This window comes from Physeter macrocephalus, chromosome 18 (assembly GCF_002837175.3).
Source record: "Physeter macrocephalus isolate SW-GA chromosome 18, ASM283717v5, whole genome shotgun sequence".
NCBI classification, from domain to species: Eukaryota; Metazoa; Chordata; class Mammalia; order Artiodactyla; family Physeteridae; genus Physeter; species Physeter macrocephalus.
This window is the reverse complement of record NC_041231.1, coordinates 70,074,530-70,095,614: the sequence shown is the minus strand read 5'-3', so window position 1 is coordinate 70,095,614 and position 21,085 is coordinate 70,074,530. Positions and strand designations below refer to the sequence as shown.

Here is a 21,085-nt window from a genome sequence, read left to right as displayed (position 1 = left end):
ATTTAACAAATGAAGATAGATCATACTATTGTGCTTCGGTTATAGCACACGTATGTGGGGAAATGGTGGAGAAGTAGGAAAATTCTAGCTGCTGGTCTGAAATTCCCTTAGACTGCTTTCTCAACCTGGGGTATATGCACCCATAAGGGTACAGAGGTGTGCCAGCAAGTACAGGAAGCCCTTCCTCCTCGAACAAGAATTCTACTCAAAGATTTGAGGAGAGAAAATAGCCTTCAGTGTTAAAACAAACATATGACATCTTAGTTTAAAAGGGGAACCCTGGAGTGGACAGCTTTGGCACACTGTGATGTGAGCGGAAACGTGGCCTTTACCTCTGCCCTTGGGTTGTTTGAGAAATACTTGCCTTATGGGTCTTTTGAAATATGTGCACTTAAATAGGGTAAAGGTGTTGAGTTACTCAGGAGGGCCACTCCTGCCAAAGAATGGACATATGTGGAAAATCCATTTTCACCCATTAGGAGAGTTTAAAGAGGGGTCCTGAGGTTGAGGGTGAGCCAGGCCGAACAAGAGACCCATTTCTAAAGACCAAATCGGTTACACAGTCTTGCTTAGGATTCTGGCTCACGGCTGGGTTTGAACTGATCCAAACATCTGGAAGGTCTCTCACCCTTTCTCTGACCTCCAGTAGCAATTCTTATTTGTACTGCATTCTGGGACTTACCGTACCATTATATGTTAGTTATGTTTTCTTTTTTATACAGCTTCTCAGCCAGAGTTAGGGAGGTGGTGTGAATTAATAAAAAGTATATGATCAAGAGTCAAGATCTTGCTTGCCGTGTGACTTTTGGAAACTCCCTGAAATCTCTCTGATCCCCAGCTTGCTCATCTATTAAATGGTCCAATATAACACCTGCCTTGCCTACTGAACAGGTAGGATTGCATGCAGAGCGTATACATTACATTTGCAATGTAAAAGCATTTTGTAGATCATTAAACAAAAATCAGTTATTATTAACTAAGACCCCAAAGGGAAGGAGAGTTTATCTCTCACATCATCTTTCTATTCTCCTCAACCTCTAACTTTTGCCTAGTTGGTTCTGAAAACTATTAAAGATAAGATCATGAAATGCTGTCCCCACGCTGACCCTGAGAAAACTCCAATTCTGTCTCTCCTACCCCCATCCTTTCCTCCTCTTCGGGCCTGTCTCCTCCCCTCTTCCACATGCTCCCACACTGCTATTTCTTCCTACTGCCCCTTCCAGAGAATTTGGGTAAGAAGAGGACACTTAAAGGGGCTGTGTAATGTATATGAATGAACTACTCTCATAATTTCAGGCATCAGCAGGGCAAGTTTTATGGCAATGCCATTTTTGTGGGAAAACAAACTGGTGTCATTCTGGAGACCTTCTCCCAGAAATAAAAATGCCCAAACAGAATTCTGGAAAAAAAAAATTTTTTTTAATCGAGAAATCAACAACCCAATCTAAATATATCCCTGTAATAATGAAGAATCATATTTTCATTTAACTCTTTGCTGCAGTCAGACAACTTCCTCCCACTTCTGGCTTTGGGGTGTAGGCCAGCCTGCTTCACAGTTGACATCCCTGAGGGAAACACCAGGAAAGCGTGATGAGGAGGAAGGGGCAAGTTTAGTATAAGTATTGATTTGAGATACTCTCTGGCTAAACAGTAACTTTGCTAGGCCATTCCCCTCCTATCTGCCTGGGCCTCAGAGTGAAGTGGATTTTCTTAAGCAGAAATGTTCTTGGATCTCTTCATAATTTTCCCCTTCAAAATATAGGAGTTGTGCAAGAAAGATTCACATTCCACACTAACAAGGCAAGGGTTATAATGAGAACTTGGTTTCTTACAGGCAATACTTTCATCTTTTATTTATTTATTTTTAAAGTAAGCTTTTGTGGTAAGAAATCAAGTGAAAGTAATAAAGAAGGATGGGAGAATGTGGAACAGAAACTTCCTTTTCATTTTTTTCCCCCAAAGTGCAGAGATTGGAGGGGAGGGGTCACTCCAGGTCCTCACATCACTCCAGGGGCAACAGAGCAGACCAGGAACCAAGAAAGGCTGGTGACCTGGGGCCTGGAGCGGCAGGATCAGCCCCCAAGCCACAGATGAGCCCGTGGCCAGGAATTCAGTGGGAGGAGCCTACACTGCCTCCCAGTCCCCGTGCCTGCTCCACAAGCACCTGGCACGGGTTCTCAGCTTCCAGACCTGGAGAATGGCAGAAGGGCCCTCCTCTCACAATGGGCCCAGGATGTGCTAAGGAAACAACCCGCCTGGGTGTGGTTCTCTCTCAAGTTTTATGAACAGGCTGAAGAGAAACAAAACATAGTGCTCCTTCCCTTCCTAATTAGTTTCAGGTGATCCTTTTCGTGGGGGGCGGGAGATGTCAGGCAGGGAAGGGCTCCGGGGACCAATTAACCAAAGGCCTGTGGAGGCTTCGAGCCCTCGAGGACCGAGGGACTAGTCGGCGGCTTCAACCCGAGGAGTTGGCGGCGGCCGGCACGTGCCCCTCCCCATTGCTCCGGAGACGGGCGGCGGTTTATGTTCAAATCCCGGACTCTCCCACCGTGGCGCGGCGGCGGGGGTGCGTGTGGGTCGGCCCCGCACGGCCGCCGCCCCTCTCTGCCCAACCGCGGTGGTACGGCCCCAGTCTAGAAGTGCGCCGCAGCCCGCCGGACTTCGCAGTGGTGGCGGGTCGTCGTGGAGGAGGCGAGGGACGTGGAGTTTGAGCGCCGTGGGCTCCCCCTGCTGCTGGATCCCGGGTGGGCCTGGGGCGGGCGTTTCGGGCGAGCAGGCCGCCCCTCTGGCCTCAGTTTCCTGGTTGCGGAGCCAGCACTCACTTCTCTGTGATTCCCCAGCCCCGTTCCTCCAGGCTCCTCTGCCCCTGTCGGTCCCCGAGAGACCCTGAAGCTGTCCACCCTCCTCTTAGTTTGTCCAGGTCGGGCGCTATTGGCCGGGCCCCAGACCCCTTCGGTAGTTGGAGAGCCCCCTTCCTCACCGCCCACAGCGCCCCATTTCTCCCCCACCCAGATTCCATCAGCAAAATGACGGACGTGGAGGAAAACGTGCCCCTGAAGGACCCTGGCGATGCAGAGAGAGGCCCCTGTAAGCCCGAAACCTCAGGACCGACCCGGGAAGACATGAGCAGCCCCAAGGACCACCCTTCCCGTAGGTCCAGCCCCTCCGGCCCCGGCCCTCGGGGTGCTTAGTGTGGGTCAGGTGGGAAGGAGCCCGCGGCGCCGCACTTCTCTACCCGCCTTTTTCCTCATCCCCCCCGCCCCCAATCTCTACTTTCAGGCCCCAGGCCCCCTGTTGACCAGAAGATCTTCAGAGTTTTTGGTCCTGGAGAAAGAAGTGACCCAAGAGCGATTTTTTGAATCTGACAAGATGTGAGGCTGAGTCAGTTCAGAGTCAGCTTTGTATTCTTTTATTTTGAATTTGTAGGTGGAAAGTGGCAGACACCTGGGGTAGATTTTAAAGAACGGAAATGATCCCAGATAGGCATTGTGTTCTCGGTGCTTCGTTGACTGCATTAGTAATGCTGCTCTGGCCTCATACTCTTTAGCTCATACTATAGGAGATGTTCTTTTTTGTTCCTATTGGGGCACAAAGTCTCTTCCACACTTTACGTCTGATCTCACAGGGACTCATCCAGCATTTCTCTTATAATAATCACAAGGTAATTTCAGCAGTCATCAATCTGAAGGCCTGTCCACGTGCAACAACCTGAGATAAATTCTTTAAATTCAATCGCATTTCTTTCTCTTTTAGCCACACGGGGTCGCTGCTGGTTAAGGAAAAGCAGCAAATTGGGAGCTTTGGAATCCTGATTTGGGCTGTACAACTCTCTAACCTGAATAACCAAACTCCTCTTTTTTAATAATTTCGAAATGTTATATATTAGGTTGACTTGGTTAAGTTACCAAATTATCTTGAAAATGTCTTTGTCCTTGGGATCTGGATTTTAAAAATCTATTTTAGTTACTTTTTACCTCTAATTTCCCTTTGAACCCTCCTTGTTCCTGAATTTCACAGCTGTAGGAGTTGCGTAGTGCTATGGTACTTTTGAGGGACAGAACAATCTTGTCAAAGCAGGCTATGAGCTTTGGTTTGTTGTAGTTGGGAAGTGTTTCTGTGTATAATATTTTCCTCAGTCCTTCAATAAGCTGCTACAAGCAACTCAAATCTCCCTTTGAAGATTTTCTCTTAGTTCTGATTTTGCATTACTGAATTAGCAGTAAGTCTGTTTGCATATTTGACTGTGTTTTGCCATTTTGGCCAAAACTGAAGACTTCAGAGAGACTGCAAAAATAAAGGGGACTTCCCGTCCACCTGAGGTTCAGTTCACCTTTACATTTACCGAAACAGAAACTCTGCTGGTGGCTTTTTGGTAAATTTTACAATCACCTTTTACCCTTAACTTTTAATTTTGATATATTTCAAATCTGTTGAACAGTAAAAAAAACGAATGCCCACATTAACATTTGCCACACTGTTTTTTTCTCTTATTGTATTTTACATATGTATTTTTTCTTTCTTGAAGTTATAGAGTCATGACTTTACCTCTAAATATTTCGTGTATCTTCTAAGAACAAAGGCATTCTCCTATGAAACCTCTTTTCTGCAATTTTTCCTTTTTACATTTTTAAACCTTTTTGCTTATGGAAAACTTAAACATATACAAAAGTAGAGAGATTGGAATAATGAACCCCCATTTACTCATCACCCAACTTCAACAATTATCAGCTCATGGCCAATCTTAGTTCATTTATATCCCCTCCACATCTTGGAGCCAAATACTTTTTTGTGAACAAGTTATGAAGCTTCATTGAAAAAGAGTGAGAAAATATGATTTATTGTGTGCAGCTCTTTTATACCAAGTAATAATAACTACCATGTACGCCAATTATGTAAGAATGCTATCAGGTAGGTCTGTACTAAGAACTTAGAATAGTGGTTCCCAAATGCTAGAGCTGGTTTGTGACAAAATTTTTAGCATACTGTGTGAAATGAAATAAAGATATTGTAATGAGTTTTTCCTAAAGCTAAATTGATTCAATTTTAAGGACTAGTCTTTTTTCTGACTGTATTCCCTTTCTGCTTTTTGGGAGTTTATCCTTTTTCTTTTATGAAATGGTTTTGGTGGTGGGAGAGTGGATTTTTTTTTTTTTTCTTTTTTGCGGTACGCGGGCCTCTCACTGTCGCGGCCTCTCCCGCTGCGGAGCACAGGCTCCGGACGCGTTAATTGTTATGGGTTTGTTTTTTGTTTTTTGTTTTGTGGTACGCAGGCCTCTCACTGTTGTGGCCCCTCCCATTGCGGAGCACAGGCTCCGGACACGCAGGCCCAGCTGCCATGGCCCACGGGCCCAGCCACTCCGTGGCACGCGGGACCCTCCCGGACCGGGGCACGAACCCGCGTCCCCTGCATCAGCAGGCGGACTCTCAACCGCTGCGCCACCAGGGAAGCCCGGATTTTTTTTTTTTCTTGGTTGCACCAGGTCTTAGTTGCGGCTTGCGGGCTCCTTAGTTGCAGCTCACTGGCTCCTCAGTTGTGGCATGCAAACTTTTAGTTGTGACATACATGTGGGATCTAGTTCCCTGACGAGGGATCGAACCTGGGCCCCCTGCATTGGGAGCACGGAGTCTTAAGCACTGCTCCACCAGGGAAGTACCTACAGTGGATTTTTTATTTGCTTATTTCATACTGTCCATACTTGACAGAACAAAAAGTTGGCAAGCTGTCGTCAGTTGCTCAAAATCTTTTTGGAAATTTACTAGTCTGTGAAATCCTAAATTCTGGAAACTACTTTAGAACGCCAAGTGAGATTGATGCCATTCAGTACCCTCTGTGTGGAGAATTTAACTTCCATCAGAGGCAGGAAGAGGAGAGTGGAATCATAATATCCTTAGATAAACATTATTTTTGCAAATCACAAATTATTTCTTTGCCACTTCATTATTTTACTTCTTAAGAGAAAGGTTTTTAATCAGTTTCACTTTCTGTTTTTTTATAAGATAGCTTCTTTGTCCTCCCTTACCCCCATGCTGGATTACTGAGAGGCTCTGTCATGGGGCCTAGAGTTCAGAAAACATAACTGACTGGAATGGTCGAATGAGTATGTGTAAAGTCACTGGGATGGATCTCAATTTGGAGCCTGCTCAGTGGAGTGAATCTGAATAAAATAGAAATTCAGACTTCTTTGAGTTCACTGGTGTCCCCCATAAGTTCTTTTTTTTCAGTTGAGGTATAAGTGACATAGAACAGTAGTTTCAGGTGTACCTCATATGTTCTTTCTGTCACAGGTCTGATAGATACAGTTAATGATGTTTCCATGCTGAGCAAGGAGATTAGGATGAATCATGATTTCCACATGGAAGAGAAGGTTTTGCCTCCAAGCAGGTACAGGCTCTTCTAATTTTCCCATTTTATTCATCCTGGTATAGGTATTTAGCACTAATGGATTCTGACCAGACTCAAAGCATTTTTATTTAATAACACAATCAGTGCTTGAATCTAAGCCATTAGAGGTCTCAGCAACTGAAACAGAAGAGTAATAAATTATAATTATTAGTATCAGTGGGTCAAGAAGCAAATGTTATTTAACCAGTGAATAAACCCAAGCAATTATCGGGATGTTCACTTTGGGACCCCACTTAATAATAAAATAGTTAGGGTGGATTTCAGATCTTCTCTGACAGATGCGGAGGAATTAGCCTGTAGTAGCTATCTATTGCTGCATGACAAATTACCCCAAAACTCATCAGCTAAAACAGTGTTCATTATCCCCCAGTTTCTGTGGGTCAGGGATTACGGGCATGGCTTCATTGTGTGCTCTACCAGTTTGTTGATGTTGGCCTGAGCGGCCCTCAGTTCCTTGCCACCTGGGCCTCTCCATAGGGCGGCTCACATAACAGCAGCTGCCTTCCCTCACCCAGGGTAAGAAAGCGAGAGAGTAAGTGGGTGAGAGATGGTGCCCAAGACAGAAGCCACGGTCCTTTTGTTACCTAACCTCAGGAGTGACATCCGTGGCCTCTGCTACATTTTGTTTGCTAGAAAGGAACCCACAAATCCAGGCCACACTCCAGGGTACAGGATTACACCAGGGTGTGAATACCAGGGATCTAGATCTTTGGGGTCATTTTATTGGTATTGGTTGCCTACCACATGGCTCCTGTCTTATCACTTACTCTCTTATGTGATCACAGATTTAAACAGGCACAGATAAAAAGATCAATTTTCTCATAGTGGTGTTTTCAACTGCCCCCTCAACTCCTCACTTGCACCCCCATTCCCCACTTCATAAATCAGCTTAATTTGTGAATCAAGATCAGAACCCTGTTGATAAGGAATGCTCCCCCACCCCCATCAAGCCTTATATTTCATTCTTCTTAGTTATATTGACATGGCAATAAATAAGAACCATTCCGTAAGTATGACTTGCTGGTTCATTGGCAGTTAAGTGGGTAAATTCATTGTCAGATTTTACATTTTAAAACCATTCTGATTTCCCACCAATAGACAGATATGTGATGGCAGCTTATGATAAGTCAATTTCCTTAAATGTTTTTGTCATTTGTCAGCTTCAGGGACTCTGTTACTAAAGTGCTGTTCTCTGCCACAAGTTGCTGCCCTGGTCTTCCTGGTCTGATCTGCTCTTGCCAATAGATGTCCATTTCAAGCACAGCTTCTCTGGGAACAGGTTTTCACCAAAACCCAGATCTTCTAGCATCTCTCTCACTGCTTAGATGTTTCTGTTGCTGGCAGGAGAGGAGGAAAAAAGAGTAGAGGAAATGAGAGAGGGAGAAATGAAGCAGGGGAAATAGTACTATTCAGAGCTGGGTTTTCAAGTAAGGTAATACAAAATTTATATCAGGAAAAAGGTTGAAATCGAGTTTGAGGTCACTCCTTATTGGCAGGTGGCTTTACTTTGGGCTCATAGGATGAAGTTAATTACAATTGTAGGTTCCTAAGGGAAATCCCATGTTTGGGCATTCATTCATCAGGCATTTGTTGAGTCCTTATTATGTGGCAGGAAAAATGTTGAGTTCTGGGGATAGAGGTAGCTACGGCTATAAATAAATAAGACACTGTCTTTGCTGTCAAGAAGCTTTTGTAAGAGAGACAGATGAATAACAGAAAGTTCACTCAGAGCTGTGTGAATAGAGTTCAATGAAAGTTCTCAGCTGCCTAAAGATCAGAGAAGATTTGCCTATGGAGGAAGATTTAGCCTATGATGACTTGAGTCTTAGGGGTGGTCTGGGTGGGAAGGAATGCTCCTGGCAGAGGAATCATGTTGGAGGCACAATGGTGTGAACTGAACAAGTATCTTGATGTGATTGAGCACAGGGTATTATGAGGTAGGAGGAGATAAATTTGAAAGGGAGGTAGAGCAATATCGGGAAGGGTCATATGAACCATTTATACTGCTGGTGATGGGAAGCCCCAAAGGACTTTGAGCATGATCTCATGATCAGAATTGCATCTTAGAAAAATCATTGATTTTAGAATGAACTGGTGGGGAACAAATTAAAAAGGGACAAGACTGAAGACAGAGGGACCAGTTAATGGCCTAATGTAGTAGTCCAGGTAAGAGATGATGGTAGGAGGGGATGGATTCCAGAGACATTTAAAAAGCAAAATTTATGGAACTTGGAAGATGGATTGGACAAATAGGGTGAGGGGAAAAGCTTTAAGAACAATTACAGTACACAATAGACTATTGGATTATAGTTGGTTACCTCTGCTGATTGAGATTGGTGTGTTGGGAGAGGAATTTTGATTTTTGTTTTATTCATCTTTGTATTGTTTTTGTTTGTTTGTTTTACAAGGAGCATGCATTACTAAGGGGGGATGTTTAATGCCAGAAAACCAATCACTATTTGGCAATGACTAGGTACAGCCTCAGAATTTTCAAATGATTCTTTTTCTTCTTATTAGTCTAACTGTATAGGTCAGAGAAATCATTTAAATAAAGGTCAGAGGAAAATTAATTCCTTTAAAATTATTAATAGACAATTTTTAACATAGTTTAGTTTTACAGAAAAATGATGGAAAATAGAGTTCTCACATTCCCCCTTTTCTCCTGCACACAGTTTCCTCTATTATTTATATTTTATATTAATGTGGTATATTTGTTACAATTGATGATACAGTATTAATACATTATTGTTAACTCAAGTTTACACTGGTGTTCACTTTTCGTGTTGTATATTCTATGGGTTTTGAAAAATGTATAATGACATGTATTCACCATTTCTGTATCATACAGAGTAATTTCACTGCCCTAAACATCTCCTGTGTTCGACCTATTCGTCCTTCTCTCCCTCACTCTGAGACCCTTGGCAACCACTGAGCTTTTTACAGTCTCCATAGGTTTTTCTGAATTTCTTATCGTTGGAATCATATAGTATGTAGCCTTTTCAGATTGGATTCTTTCAATTAGCAATATGCATTTAAGGTTCCTCCATGTCTTTTGGGGGCTGGATAGTGCATTTCTTTTTAGTGTTGACCTCTTGGTTGCTTCCAAGTTTTGGCAATTATGAATAAAGCTGCTATAAATGTCCATGTGCAGGTTTTTGTGTGGACATAAGCTTTCAACTCATTTGAGTAAATACCAGGGAGCACTATTGTTGGATTGTATGGAAAGAGTATGTTTAATTTTGTTAGAAACTGTGGAACCATCTTCCAGAGTGACGGTCTTACACTTTGCATTCCTACCAGCAATGAATGAGAGTTCCTGTTGCTCCCTGTCCTTGTCAGCATTTGGTATTGTCAGTGTTTTGGATTTTGGCTATTCTAATAGGTGTGTAGTGGTATCTCATTGTTACTTTAATTTACAATTCCCTAATGAGATGTGAGGTTGAGCATCTTTTCATATGCTTATATGCCATCTGTATCAATACTTTGGTGAGGTGTCAGTTCAGACCTTTCCCTGTTTTAAAATTGGGTTGTTTTATTGTTGAATTTAAAGAGTTCTTTGTATATTTTGGATACTAGTTCTTTATCAGATATGTGCTTTGTGAAGATTGGAGCTTGCCTTTTCAATTCTCTTGTCTCTCACAGAGCAGTTCTTAATTTTAATGAAGCCCAACTTACCAATTTTTTCTTTCATGGATCTTTCTTTTGGTGTTGTATCTAAAAGGTCATTGCCAAACCCAAGGTCACCTAGATTTCTCCTGTTATCTTCTAGAAGTTTTAGAGTTTTATGTTTTACATTTAGGTCTATGATCTATTTGTGGAAGGTGTAAGATCTGTATCTAGATTCATTTTTTTGCATGTGGATGTCCAGTTGTTCCAGCACCATTTGTTGAAAAGACTATCCTTTCTAATTGAATTCCCTTTGCTTCTGGTTTTTGTTTGTTAGTTTGTTTTGGTTTTTTTAAAACGTTTTTAAAAATTATTTGTTTATTTTTGGCTGCATTGGGTCTTCGTTGCTGTGTGTTGGCTTTCTCTAGTTGGCGATTGGGGGCTACTCTTTGTTGCAGTGCGTGGGCTTCTCAGTGCAGTGGCTTCTCTTCTTGCGGAGCATGGGCTCTAGGCGCGCGGGCTTCAGTAGTTGCAGTACGCGGGCTCAGTAGTTGTAGCTCACAGGCTTTAGAGCACAGGCTCAGTAGTTGTGGCACATGGGCTTAGTTGCTCTGTGCTCATGTGGGATCTTCCTGGACTAGAGATCGAACCCATGTCTGCTGCATTGGCAGGCAGATTCTTACCCACTGTGCCACCAGGGAAGTTCCTTTTTTTTGGTGGGGGGGACAGAAAGATGGATATTTCTGGCTTCCATGACTGGCTGCATGGTAGTGCCATTGAAATTGGGAATACAGGAGGAACAGGTTTGGAAGGGGAAGATAGTGCATTCAGTTTTAGACCTGCTGATTTGGAAGTATCTATAGATATTCAGGTGTCATCAAAGAAGGAAAATCCTTTCCTAGATTTTAGGTCTATAAGAAAGTGAAAGATCATTTAGTTCATTGCTATATGTGTACATAAAGGGAAACTAAGTCACATCTTTTCTAAGCTAAATGCAAAATCAGTGCTAAAGTTCAGCCTGATCTCTATTCAGGGTTCTTCCTACTGCAGAGGGTGGGCTGTGCTGGAACCACAAGGAGCCCTTCTGAGAGGTTGTGCTGGTGCCCTTGACGTCCAAGTTTAACCCCAGCTTATTCAGCTCTGCTACCATCCAAACATAGTTCCTGGCCTTTCCCTGTCTGTATAATGGTCTTTTATCATATCAAACACTGTTTGGGGCTTAGGAGATAATGACCTTTTGGCAGTTTTTGAGTAGAGAAAGTAATTTGTTCATTTAACCTTCTTACAGTCTGGAAGGCAGGGTCAAGGAGACAGTGCACAATGCCTTTTGGGATCATCTGGAAGAGCAATTATTAGCTACTCCTCCAGACTTCAGCTGTGCTCTTGAACTCCTAAAAGAAATTAAAGAGGTGAGTGACGAACCTTTCATTTGTAGATGTAAAGTTCCTAGACAGCCCCCGCTCAGTGGCTAGCAAATCCTAACTGAACATGGTCCATGAATCAGTCAGAGTCTAATCAATAGACAGAAATCACACAGTAATTTCAACAAAGAAGTTTTAATATAAAAATTATTATAACAGGGAATTGGAGAAATGAAGGCTTTGGGCTAGTAAGAAGCAAAGAAAACTCTACTGGAATATCAGACATAAGGAGAATCCTTTCTCATCCCTGGGGGATGGGGAAAACCCAAGGACCCAGTTACTCATTTGAGGGCATGTCTGTGCCAGGGGAGGTTGCTGGCCTATGTGTACTGCTGACCGCCGTGTACTGCAGGAGCTGGTTGCCAGAGCAGTTGCCTGTGCTGCAGGAGCCTGGCCCTGGAGAAGCAGCCACTTTCTCTGCAGAGTCTAGCACTAGAGAAGCCTCTCAGCTACAGGAGCCAGCTGCCTGCAGAGCCACATGTACTATAGGAGGCTGCCATGTGAGCATTCCAGAACCAGGAAGAAAAGCTCTTGCCTTTTGCAATGTCTTTCTAGTATGTGGTGGATATACCCTAAGGTGACCCCCAGTGATCCATGCCCTTGTTTAATCCTCTCTCCTTGAGTGTGGATGAGATCTATAACTTGCTTTTAATCAGTAGAATATGGCAAAGGTGATGGGATGTTACTCCCAGGATTACATTTCACTATGTAAGACTTTATCTTAGAAGGCTGGGTAGAGAGACTTTCCAGCTGGCCTTGAGAAAGCAAACAGGTAGGGACTTCCCTGGAGGCGCAGTGGTTAAGAATCTGCCTGCCAATGCAGGGGACACAAGTTTGAACCCTGGTCTGGGAAGATCCCACATGCCGCAGAGCAACTAAGCCCATGTGCCACAACTGCTGAGCCTGCACTCTAGAGCCTGCAAGCCACAACTACTGAAGCCTGCACGCCTAGAGCCTGTGCTCCGCAACAAGAGAAGCCACCGCAATGAGAAGCCTGCTCACCGCAATGAAGAGTAGCCCCCACTCGCCACAACTAGAGAAAGCCCGCGTGCAGCAATGAAGACCCAACACAGCCAAAAATAAATAAATAAATAAGTTAAAAAAATAGTTTTAAAAAAAAAAGAAAAAGCAAACAGGTATGTTGTGAACTGCATATGGAGAGGGCCACATGGCAAGGAAATGCAGGTGGCCTCTAGGACCTGAGGGCAGCATACAACAAACAGCCAGTAAGAAGCTGGGGCCTTCAAGTATATAGCTGTAAGGAAGTGAATTCTGTCAACAATTTGAATGAGCTTGGAAACATTCTTCCCCAGTCAGGTTTCCAAATGAGAACACAGCCCAGCCAACACCTTGACTGCAACCTTGTGAGATCCTGAACAGAGGATCTGGTTAAACTTTCTGGACTCTTGACACACAGAAACTGTGAGATGACAAATGTATATACTGTTTTAAGTCTCAAAGTTTATGGTTAACTTGCTTATGATAACAGAAAACCAATTAATAACCATCTCACATGCACCCCAATATTCATAGCAGCACTATTTACAGTAGCCAAGACATGAAAACAACCTAAATGTCCATGGACAGATGAATGGATAAAGAAGATGGGGTCCATATACACAGTAGAATATTGGCTCAGCCATAAAAAGGAATGAAATAATGCCATTTGCAGCAACATGCATGGACCTAGAAATTATCAGACTAATTATCATACTAATGATCATACTGTCATACTAATTATCATACTAAGTGAAGTAAGTCAGACAGAGAATGACAAATATCAGGTGATCTCATTTATATGTGTATTCTAAAGTATGATACAAATGGACTTATTTGCCAAACAGACTCGCAGAGAAAACGAACTTATGATTACCAAAGGGGAAAGGGTGAGGGCAGGGATAAATTAGGAGTTTGGGATTAGCAGATATAAACTTCTGTGTGTAAAATAGATAAACAGCAGGTCCTACTGTATAGCACAGAGAACTATATTCAATATCCTGTAATAAACCATAATGAAGAAGAATATGAAAAACAATTTCATTATATATATCTATACAGATATAATCTGAATCACTTTGCTGTATACCAGAAACTAACACACATTGTAAATCAACTATACCCCGCCCCCCCCAAAAAAGTGCCATCTACAGATGAAGCTTAAAATTGTGCCATCTGGTAAAGGAAAAATATTTAAAGGACTTACTCCATTTTCTCAGAGAAGAAAAGGATGGATTTGGAGAGGATTTGAGAGGCAGTAAATTGATAAATCTTGCATTCCATTCCTTTGGCTACTCAGCTTCCATATGTACCCTTCTACACACACTCAGATTCCTGAAAACAATTCTATTTTTACCGACTAAGACATAGCTATCCAGGAAATTCCCTGGCTGTCCAGTAGTTAGGACTCTGTGCTTTCACTGCCGTGGGCCCAGGTTCAGTTCCTGGTCAGGGAACTAAGATCCCACAAGCCGTGCAGCACGGCTGAAAACAAGAAAAAGAAAAGACAAAAGACATAGCTATATGTCTTACAAGTTCTTATCCTTTTCCCCAATTGAGGAAACTCACATTCCCAACAGTTATAACCGTTGCTGTCTATGATATACCTCATATTCAGTCATAGTCTCACTGAATATTTTATTACCTACAGTCTAAACTGTAAAATTTAACTTCCAACAACCTGTCTATAAAATAATAATGGAGGTTCCTTAAAAAACTAAAAATGGAGCTATCATATGATTCTGCAATCCCACTCCTGGGCATATATCCAGAGAAAACCATAATTCAAAAGATACGTGCACCCCAAATGTTCACTGCAGCACTATTTACAATAGCCAGGACATGGAAGCAACCTTAATGTCCATAGACAGATGAATGGATAAAGAAGATATTGTACACATATACAATGGAATATTACTCAGCCATAAATAAAGAATGAAATAATACCATTTGCAGCAATGTATACACACTACTATATATAAAACAAATAATCATCAAGGACCTACTGTATAGCACAGAGAACTCTACTCAATTATTCTGTAATAACCTAAATGGGAAAAGAATCTGAAAAAGATATGTGTATAACTGAATCACTTTGCTGTACACCTGAAACTAACAAAACTTGTAAATCAACTATACTCCAATATAAAATAAAAATTAAAAAAAATAATGGGAAGGAGAGAGAAGAAAATGGTTAGCATATCCAACTAAAGCCATGCTTATAACAAGCAAAGAGAAAATGTATGGTCTTTGTTTCTGTAATTGGTCATGAGGCTGTAGTTGGTATCTATGGCTTCATTTTACTAGTCATTCCATATTTCCCTTGTCCTTAGCTGCTGGGGTTCTTTATCTATCTGATGGAGTGACCCAAACCTTCAGTGCCAAAGAGTCTGAGTCCTTGGGCATTTTGCTTTTGTTGTTTGTATGTTGTGGTTTTCCCTTGACCTATATTATTGGGTATGGAAGTATCAAGAGGTACCTTAGAATCTTCTGGGTTCCAGACACAGTCCTTCTTGTTCCCATTGTGTAGCAGCAGCCCCGTTTCTCCTTAGTACTCAGGGTCAGTTACTCTAGTCCATAGAGGAACTCCTTTTTTACCTTGTTGGTTCAGTGGTATAGGGAGCCCAAAATGACCAGGGGGGTAGTCTCATCTTCTAACTCATTGGAACCAATGTAAGCATTCCTCCCAAATCAGCAGAGCCCAAAGTTGGCAGGAGGGGAAATAAAAATTCTGCAAGTAGGTTATTAGATATAATGGTGAGAGGAACCAGTCCTACTTCCACCCCTTGATTCCTGGGACCATGTATTCTGGCTTTAGGGAATAGCACTGCATAATGGTTTTGATTCAAAGTATATATTGCATCTTATAAGACAGAACCTCTTCCTTTCAGGATATTATCTCTCAACTAATGCTGTAACTGAGTCTTCAATAAGCCATTCCACTTTTCAGTTAAGACCAGTCGTCTCTCCATGAGGGGTATGTGGGTATGAACCCGTTGCTGTACTTTCTTGGCTGTAAAATGAGTTCCTTGATTAGATGCAATGCTGTGGGGGCATACCAGGACCCAGGACAGAGGATAAGGCATTCTGTGAAATTTTGTGAGTATATGGATGTTGGTGCTAACAGAAGTAGTGCAGACAGGGAAGACAGCTGCATATTCAGAATGCGTCTGTTCCATTGAGGGTGAATCTCCGCCCCCTCCACGAAGGAAGAGATCCAAACAAATCATCTGTTACCAGGTGGCTGGCTGATCCTCCCTGGGGAATGGTGCCACATTACCAACTTAGTTGTTTGTGCTTTTTAGGATTTTTTTTATTATGGTAAACAAAATTTTTGCCATTTTAATAATGTTAAGTGTTACAATTCAGTGGCATTAAGTACATTCACACTGTTGTGCAGTCATCACCACTATCCATTTCCAGAACGTTTCATCTTCCCAAACAGAAACTCTACCCATTAAACAGTACCTCTTCAGACCCCTTTTCCCCCAGTGCCTGGTAACCTCTATTTTACCTTCTGTCTCTAGGAATTTGACTACTCTAGATTCCTCATATAAGTGGAATCATACAACATTTGTCCTTTTACCTATGGCAGATTTTACTTAGCATGTTTTCAAGGTTCATCCACATTGCAGTGTGGATCAGAACTTCATCCCTTTTTATGGCTGAAAATATTCCATTGTATGGATATACCACATTTTGTTTATCCATTCATTTGTTGTTTTGTTTTGTTTTGTTTTTGGCCACGTCACGTCTTAGTTGCAGTGTGCAGCACCTTCAGTTGCAGCATGTGGGATTTTTTTTTTTTTCACATCTTTATTGGAGTATAAATGCTTTGCAAGGTTGTGTTAGTTTCTGCTGTATAACAAAGTGAATCAGCTATATGTATACATATATCCCCACATCCCCTCCCTCTTGAGCCTCCCTCCCACCCTCCCTATCCCATCCCTCTAGGTGGTCACAAAGTACCGAGCTGATCTCCCTGTGCCATGCAGCAGCTTCCCACTAGCTATCTATTTTACATTTGGTAGTGTATATATGTCAGTGCTACTCTCTCACTTAATCCCAGCTTCCCCTTCCACCACATGCCCTCAAATCCATTCTCTACGTCTTTGTCTTTATTCCTGCCCTGCCACTAGGTTCATCAGTGCTGCTTTTAAAAAATTCCATATGTATGTGTTAGCATACGGTATTTGTTTTTCTCTTTCTGACTTATTTCACTCTGTATGACAGATTCTAGGTCCATCCATCTCACTACAAATAACTCACTTTTGTTCCTTTTTATGGTTGAGTAATATTCCATTGTATATATGTGCCACATCTTCTTTATCCATTCATCTGTTGATGGACATTTAGGTTGCTTCCATGTCCTGGCTATTGTAAATACAGCTGCAGTGTACATTGTGGTGCATGTATCTTTTTGAATTATGGTTTTCTCAGTGTATATACCCAGTAGTGGGATTGCTGGGTCATATGGTAGTTCTATTTTTAGTTTTACAAGGAACCTCCATACTGTTCTCCATAGTGGCTGTATCAATTTACATTCCCACCAACAGTGCAGGAGGGTTCCCTTTTCCTTTTCTCCACACCCTCTCCAGGATTTTTTTTTTTTTTTTTTTTGCGGTACGCGGACCTGTCACTGCTGTGGCCTCTCCCATTGCAGAGCACAGGCTCTGGATGCGCAGGCCCATCGGCCATGGCTCACGGGCCTAGCCGCTCCACGGCATGTGGGATCCTCCCGGACCAGGGCACGAACCCGTGTCCACTGCATCGGCAGGCGGACTCTCAATCACTGCACCACCAGGGAAGCCCTCTCCAGCATTTATTGTTTCTAGATTTTTTTTTTTGATCCACTTTCCTTTTATTTATTTTTTGAATTTTATTTTATTTTTTATACAGCAGATTCTTATTAGTTATCTATTTTATACATATTAGTGTACATATGTCAATCCCAATCGCCCAATTCATCTCACCACCACCGCCCCCCGCCGCTTTCCCCCCTTGGTGTCCATACGTTTGTTCTCTACATCTGTGTCTCTATTTCTGCCCTGCAAACCAGTTCATCTGTACCATTTTTCTAGTTTCCACATATATGCGTTAATATACGATATTTGTTTTTCTCTTTCTGACTTACTTCACTCTGTATAACAGTCTCTAGATCCATCCACGTCTCTACAAATGACCCAATTTCTTCCTTTTTATGGCTGAGTAATATTCCATTATATATATATATGTACCACATCTTCTTTATCCATTCGTCTGTCGGTGGGCATTTAGGTTGCTTCCATGACCTGGCTTTTATAAATAGTGCTACAATGAACATTGGGGTGCATGTGTCTTTTTGAATTATGGTTTTCTCAGGGTATATGCCCAGTAGCGGGATTGCTGGGTCATATGGTAGTTCTATCTTTAGTTTTTCAAGGAACCTCCATACTGTTCTCTACAGTGGCTCTATGAATTTACATTCCCACCAACAGGGCAGGAGGGTTCCCTTTTCTCCACACTCTCTCCAGCATTTATTGTTTGTAGATTTTTTGATGATGGCCGTTCTGACCGGTGTGAGGTGATACCTCATTGTGGTTTTGATTTGCATTTCTCTAATGATTAGTGATGTTGAGCATTTTTTCATGCATTTGTTGGACATCTGTATGTCTTCTTTGGAGAAATGTCTGTTTAGGTTTTCTGCCCATTTTTGGATTGGGTTGTTTGTTTTTGTGATATTGAGCTGCATGAGCTGCTTATATATTTTGGAGATTAATCCTTTATCAGTTGCTTCGTTTGCAAATATTTTCTCCCATTCTGAGGGGTGTCTTTTTGTCTTGTTTATGGTTTCCTTTGCTGTGCAAAAGCTTTTAAGTTTGTTTATTTTTGTTTTTATTTCCCTTATTCTAGGTGGTGGGTCAAAAAGGATCTTGCTGTGTTTTATGTCATAGAGTGTTCTGCCTATGCTTTCCTCTAAGAGTTTTATAGTGTCTGGCCTTACATTTAGGTCTTTAATCCATTTTGAGTTTATTTTTGTGTTTGCTGTTAGGGTGTGTTCTAATTTCATTCTTTTGCATGTCTCTATCAATTTTTCCCAGCACCACTTACTGAAGAGGCTGTTTTTTCTCCATTGTATATTCTTGCCTCCTTTGTCAAAGATGAGGTGATCATATGTGCATGGGTTTACCTCTGGGCTTTCTATTCTCTTCGGGATCTTTTTTTAGTTGTGGCATGTGGACTCTTAGTTGCAGCATGTGGGATCTAGTTTCCTGACCAGGGATTGAACCCAGGCCCCCTGCATTGGGAGCATGGAGTCTTAGCCACTGGACCACCAGGGAAGTCCCCATTCATCTGTTGATGGACATTTGTGTTTTCACATTTTTGCTATTGGGAGTAGTGCTGCTATGAACATTTGTGTACAAGTCTTTGTTTGAACATCTCTTTTCCAGTCTTTGGAATATATACCCTGGAGTGGAATTGCTGAGTCATGTGATAATTCTATATTTAATTTATTGAGAAATCACTAAACTGTTTTCCACAGTGACTTAGCATTTTACATTCCCACCGGAAATGTATGAGTATTACAGTTTCTCCACATTATCACTTATTTATCAACATTTATTTTCCTTTTTTAAAAAAAATTATAGACATCTTCCCATGGCACAGCCTGTATGAAGTGGAATCTTAATGTGGTTTTGATTTGCATTTCCCTAGTGGCTAATGATGTTGAGCATCTTCATGTGCTTGATGCCCTCTTCTGCGTCATCTTTGGAGAAATATTTACTCAAATCCTTTGCCCATTTTAAAATTGAGTGGTCTTTTTGTTGTTGAGTTGTAAGAGTTCCTTAAACATTCTGGATAGTTGACCCTTGTCTGATAAATGATTTGCAGATGTTGTCTTCCATTCTGTGGGTAGTTTTTTCACTTTCTTGATAGTGTACCTTGATGCACCAAAGTTTTAATTTTAATGAAGCCCCATTTATCTAGTCTATGGTTGCTTCTGCTTTTGGTGTCATATCTTATGAAATCCAAGATTATGAAGATTTACTCCTATTTTCTTCTGAGAATTTCAGAATTTTAGCTGTTATGTTTAGGTCTTCCACCCATTTTGAGTTAATTTTTTATTTGGTGTAGGTAAGGTTCAACTTCATTCTTTTGCATGTGGAGATCCAGTTTCCCCAGTACCATTTGTTGAAAAGACTGTCCTTTCCCCATTGAATGGTCTTGGTGTTGTTCTCAAAAATCATTTGACCATATGTCCAGGTTTTATTTCTGGGCTCTCTATTCTAATCTGGTCTGTATGTCTGTCCTTGTACCTGGATATGCTTGGTCTCTTATGGGCCATTTTCATCTGATGATAGATTGCTGTGGTGCATGTCCAGTGTTGTGGCTAGGTAGGTCAGACAACACCGAATTCCTGGTGGGAATCTCAAGCCACATGGTCACCCAGTGTCCTGTGGTGTGGTGTTTACTTTCTGCCAAGGGTCAGGCACAAGCCAGAAACTGCTTCTCAAAAGGCAAATAGTTATCTGCAGAAGAGGGCATAGATTTGCTCCCAAATCCTAGAAGTCTGTGCTGTGATGTTCCTGTTGGTGTTTGCCAGGGCTCTGTACAGCATCCTTACTTGACATGGACACTTCAAGTATCATTGAGTTTGCTGGATCAGGCCTAAATGGTAGAGTGACTTGTATAGCAGCCTGAACTTGCTGCAGAGCCTAGTCTTACTTGGTTCCACTTGAAATTGGCAACCTTGTGAGTGTCTCTAAATGAGTGTCACAGTAGCAATCTCAAATGTGGTGTATGTTGCCTACCACATCCACAAAGTCCTACAAGTGTTGTGCCTTTTTTCATGATGGGTGGTTTGAGGTACAGCAACTTACTTTTCATCTTGGAGTGGAAAGCTTGACAAGCTCAGACCACTGAAACTCTAGCAACTGCACTGAGGTCACCAGCTGCCCAATTCTTGTAGGGATTATCTGCCATCCTCTAGTTTGCATGTTTTGCTAAGGCACCTAAGGTACTTGCTACTTTCTGCTCATCAAATCCAATGGACATGTGGTCATTTGAGTTCAAACCTCACTCATGGTACAGATTTTGTTATCAGTCAGGGTCCAATCAGGCAAAAGAAACCACATAGTAATTCGAACAAAGAGAAGCTGCTGCGCTGCAGGAGCTTGCTGGGAGGAGCACACCAGAGCCAGGAAGGAAGACGTCTTCCTCTTGCATTGTCTCTTTAGCACCCTCTACTGTCAGAACTTAACATTGTGCCAGCCAGCAAAGGAAAAATATTTAAATGGCCCAGCACCATTTTCTCAGAGTAGGCACTGATGGGTAGATTTGGAACTGAGAGGCTCCAAGTGGATAACTGGCATAGTTTGTCATTTAAATGGATAGTATGGAGCAACTTTTATTTGTTTAAGATGAAGCTAAACAGTTGGGATCTTGCTGTGACAACACAGTATTCCATTAAATTAAACAACCCTATCCCTCACCACCACCAATGTCTAGATGTTACAGAGGCATAGAGATGAATAAGAGAGTCTCTGTCCACAGGGAACTTATATTTTTCGGGTTAATAGTCTATTTCAAGGGACTTTTTTTTTTTAATTTTATACTTCAAGTTTTTTTTTTAATTTATTTTTTATACAGCACGTTCTTATTAGTCATCCATTTTACA

The 21,085-nt window shown here is 41.9% G+C and overlaps 1 protein-coding gene across 2 annotated transcripts in view; it reads left to right on the top strand.

Moving 5' to 3' along the window:
• Positions 1–3,012: 3,012 nt before the first annotated feature.
• The window catches only part of TCP11 (t-complex 11), a 27,956-nt gene continuing 9,883 nt past the window's right edge, over positions 3,013–21,085 (top strand). Inside the window, exons 1-3 of one of the 2 annotated variants that reach the window (XM_024122032.2) lie at positions 3,013–3,150; positions 6,286–6,382; positions 11,298–11,418. In XM_024122032.2, coding sequence (XP_023977800.2) covers positions 3,027–3,150; positions 6,286–6,382; positions 11,298–11,418 — 342 coding nt within the window. In that variant the 5' untranslated portion in view covers positions 3,013–3,026. Of the gene's footprint in view, positions 3,155–6,256; positions 6,383–11,297; positions 11,419–21,085 lie in introns of both variants that reach the window. The other variant, XM_055079728.1, reaches the window with a different exon arrangement.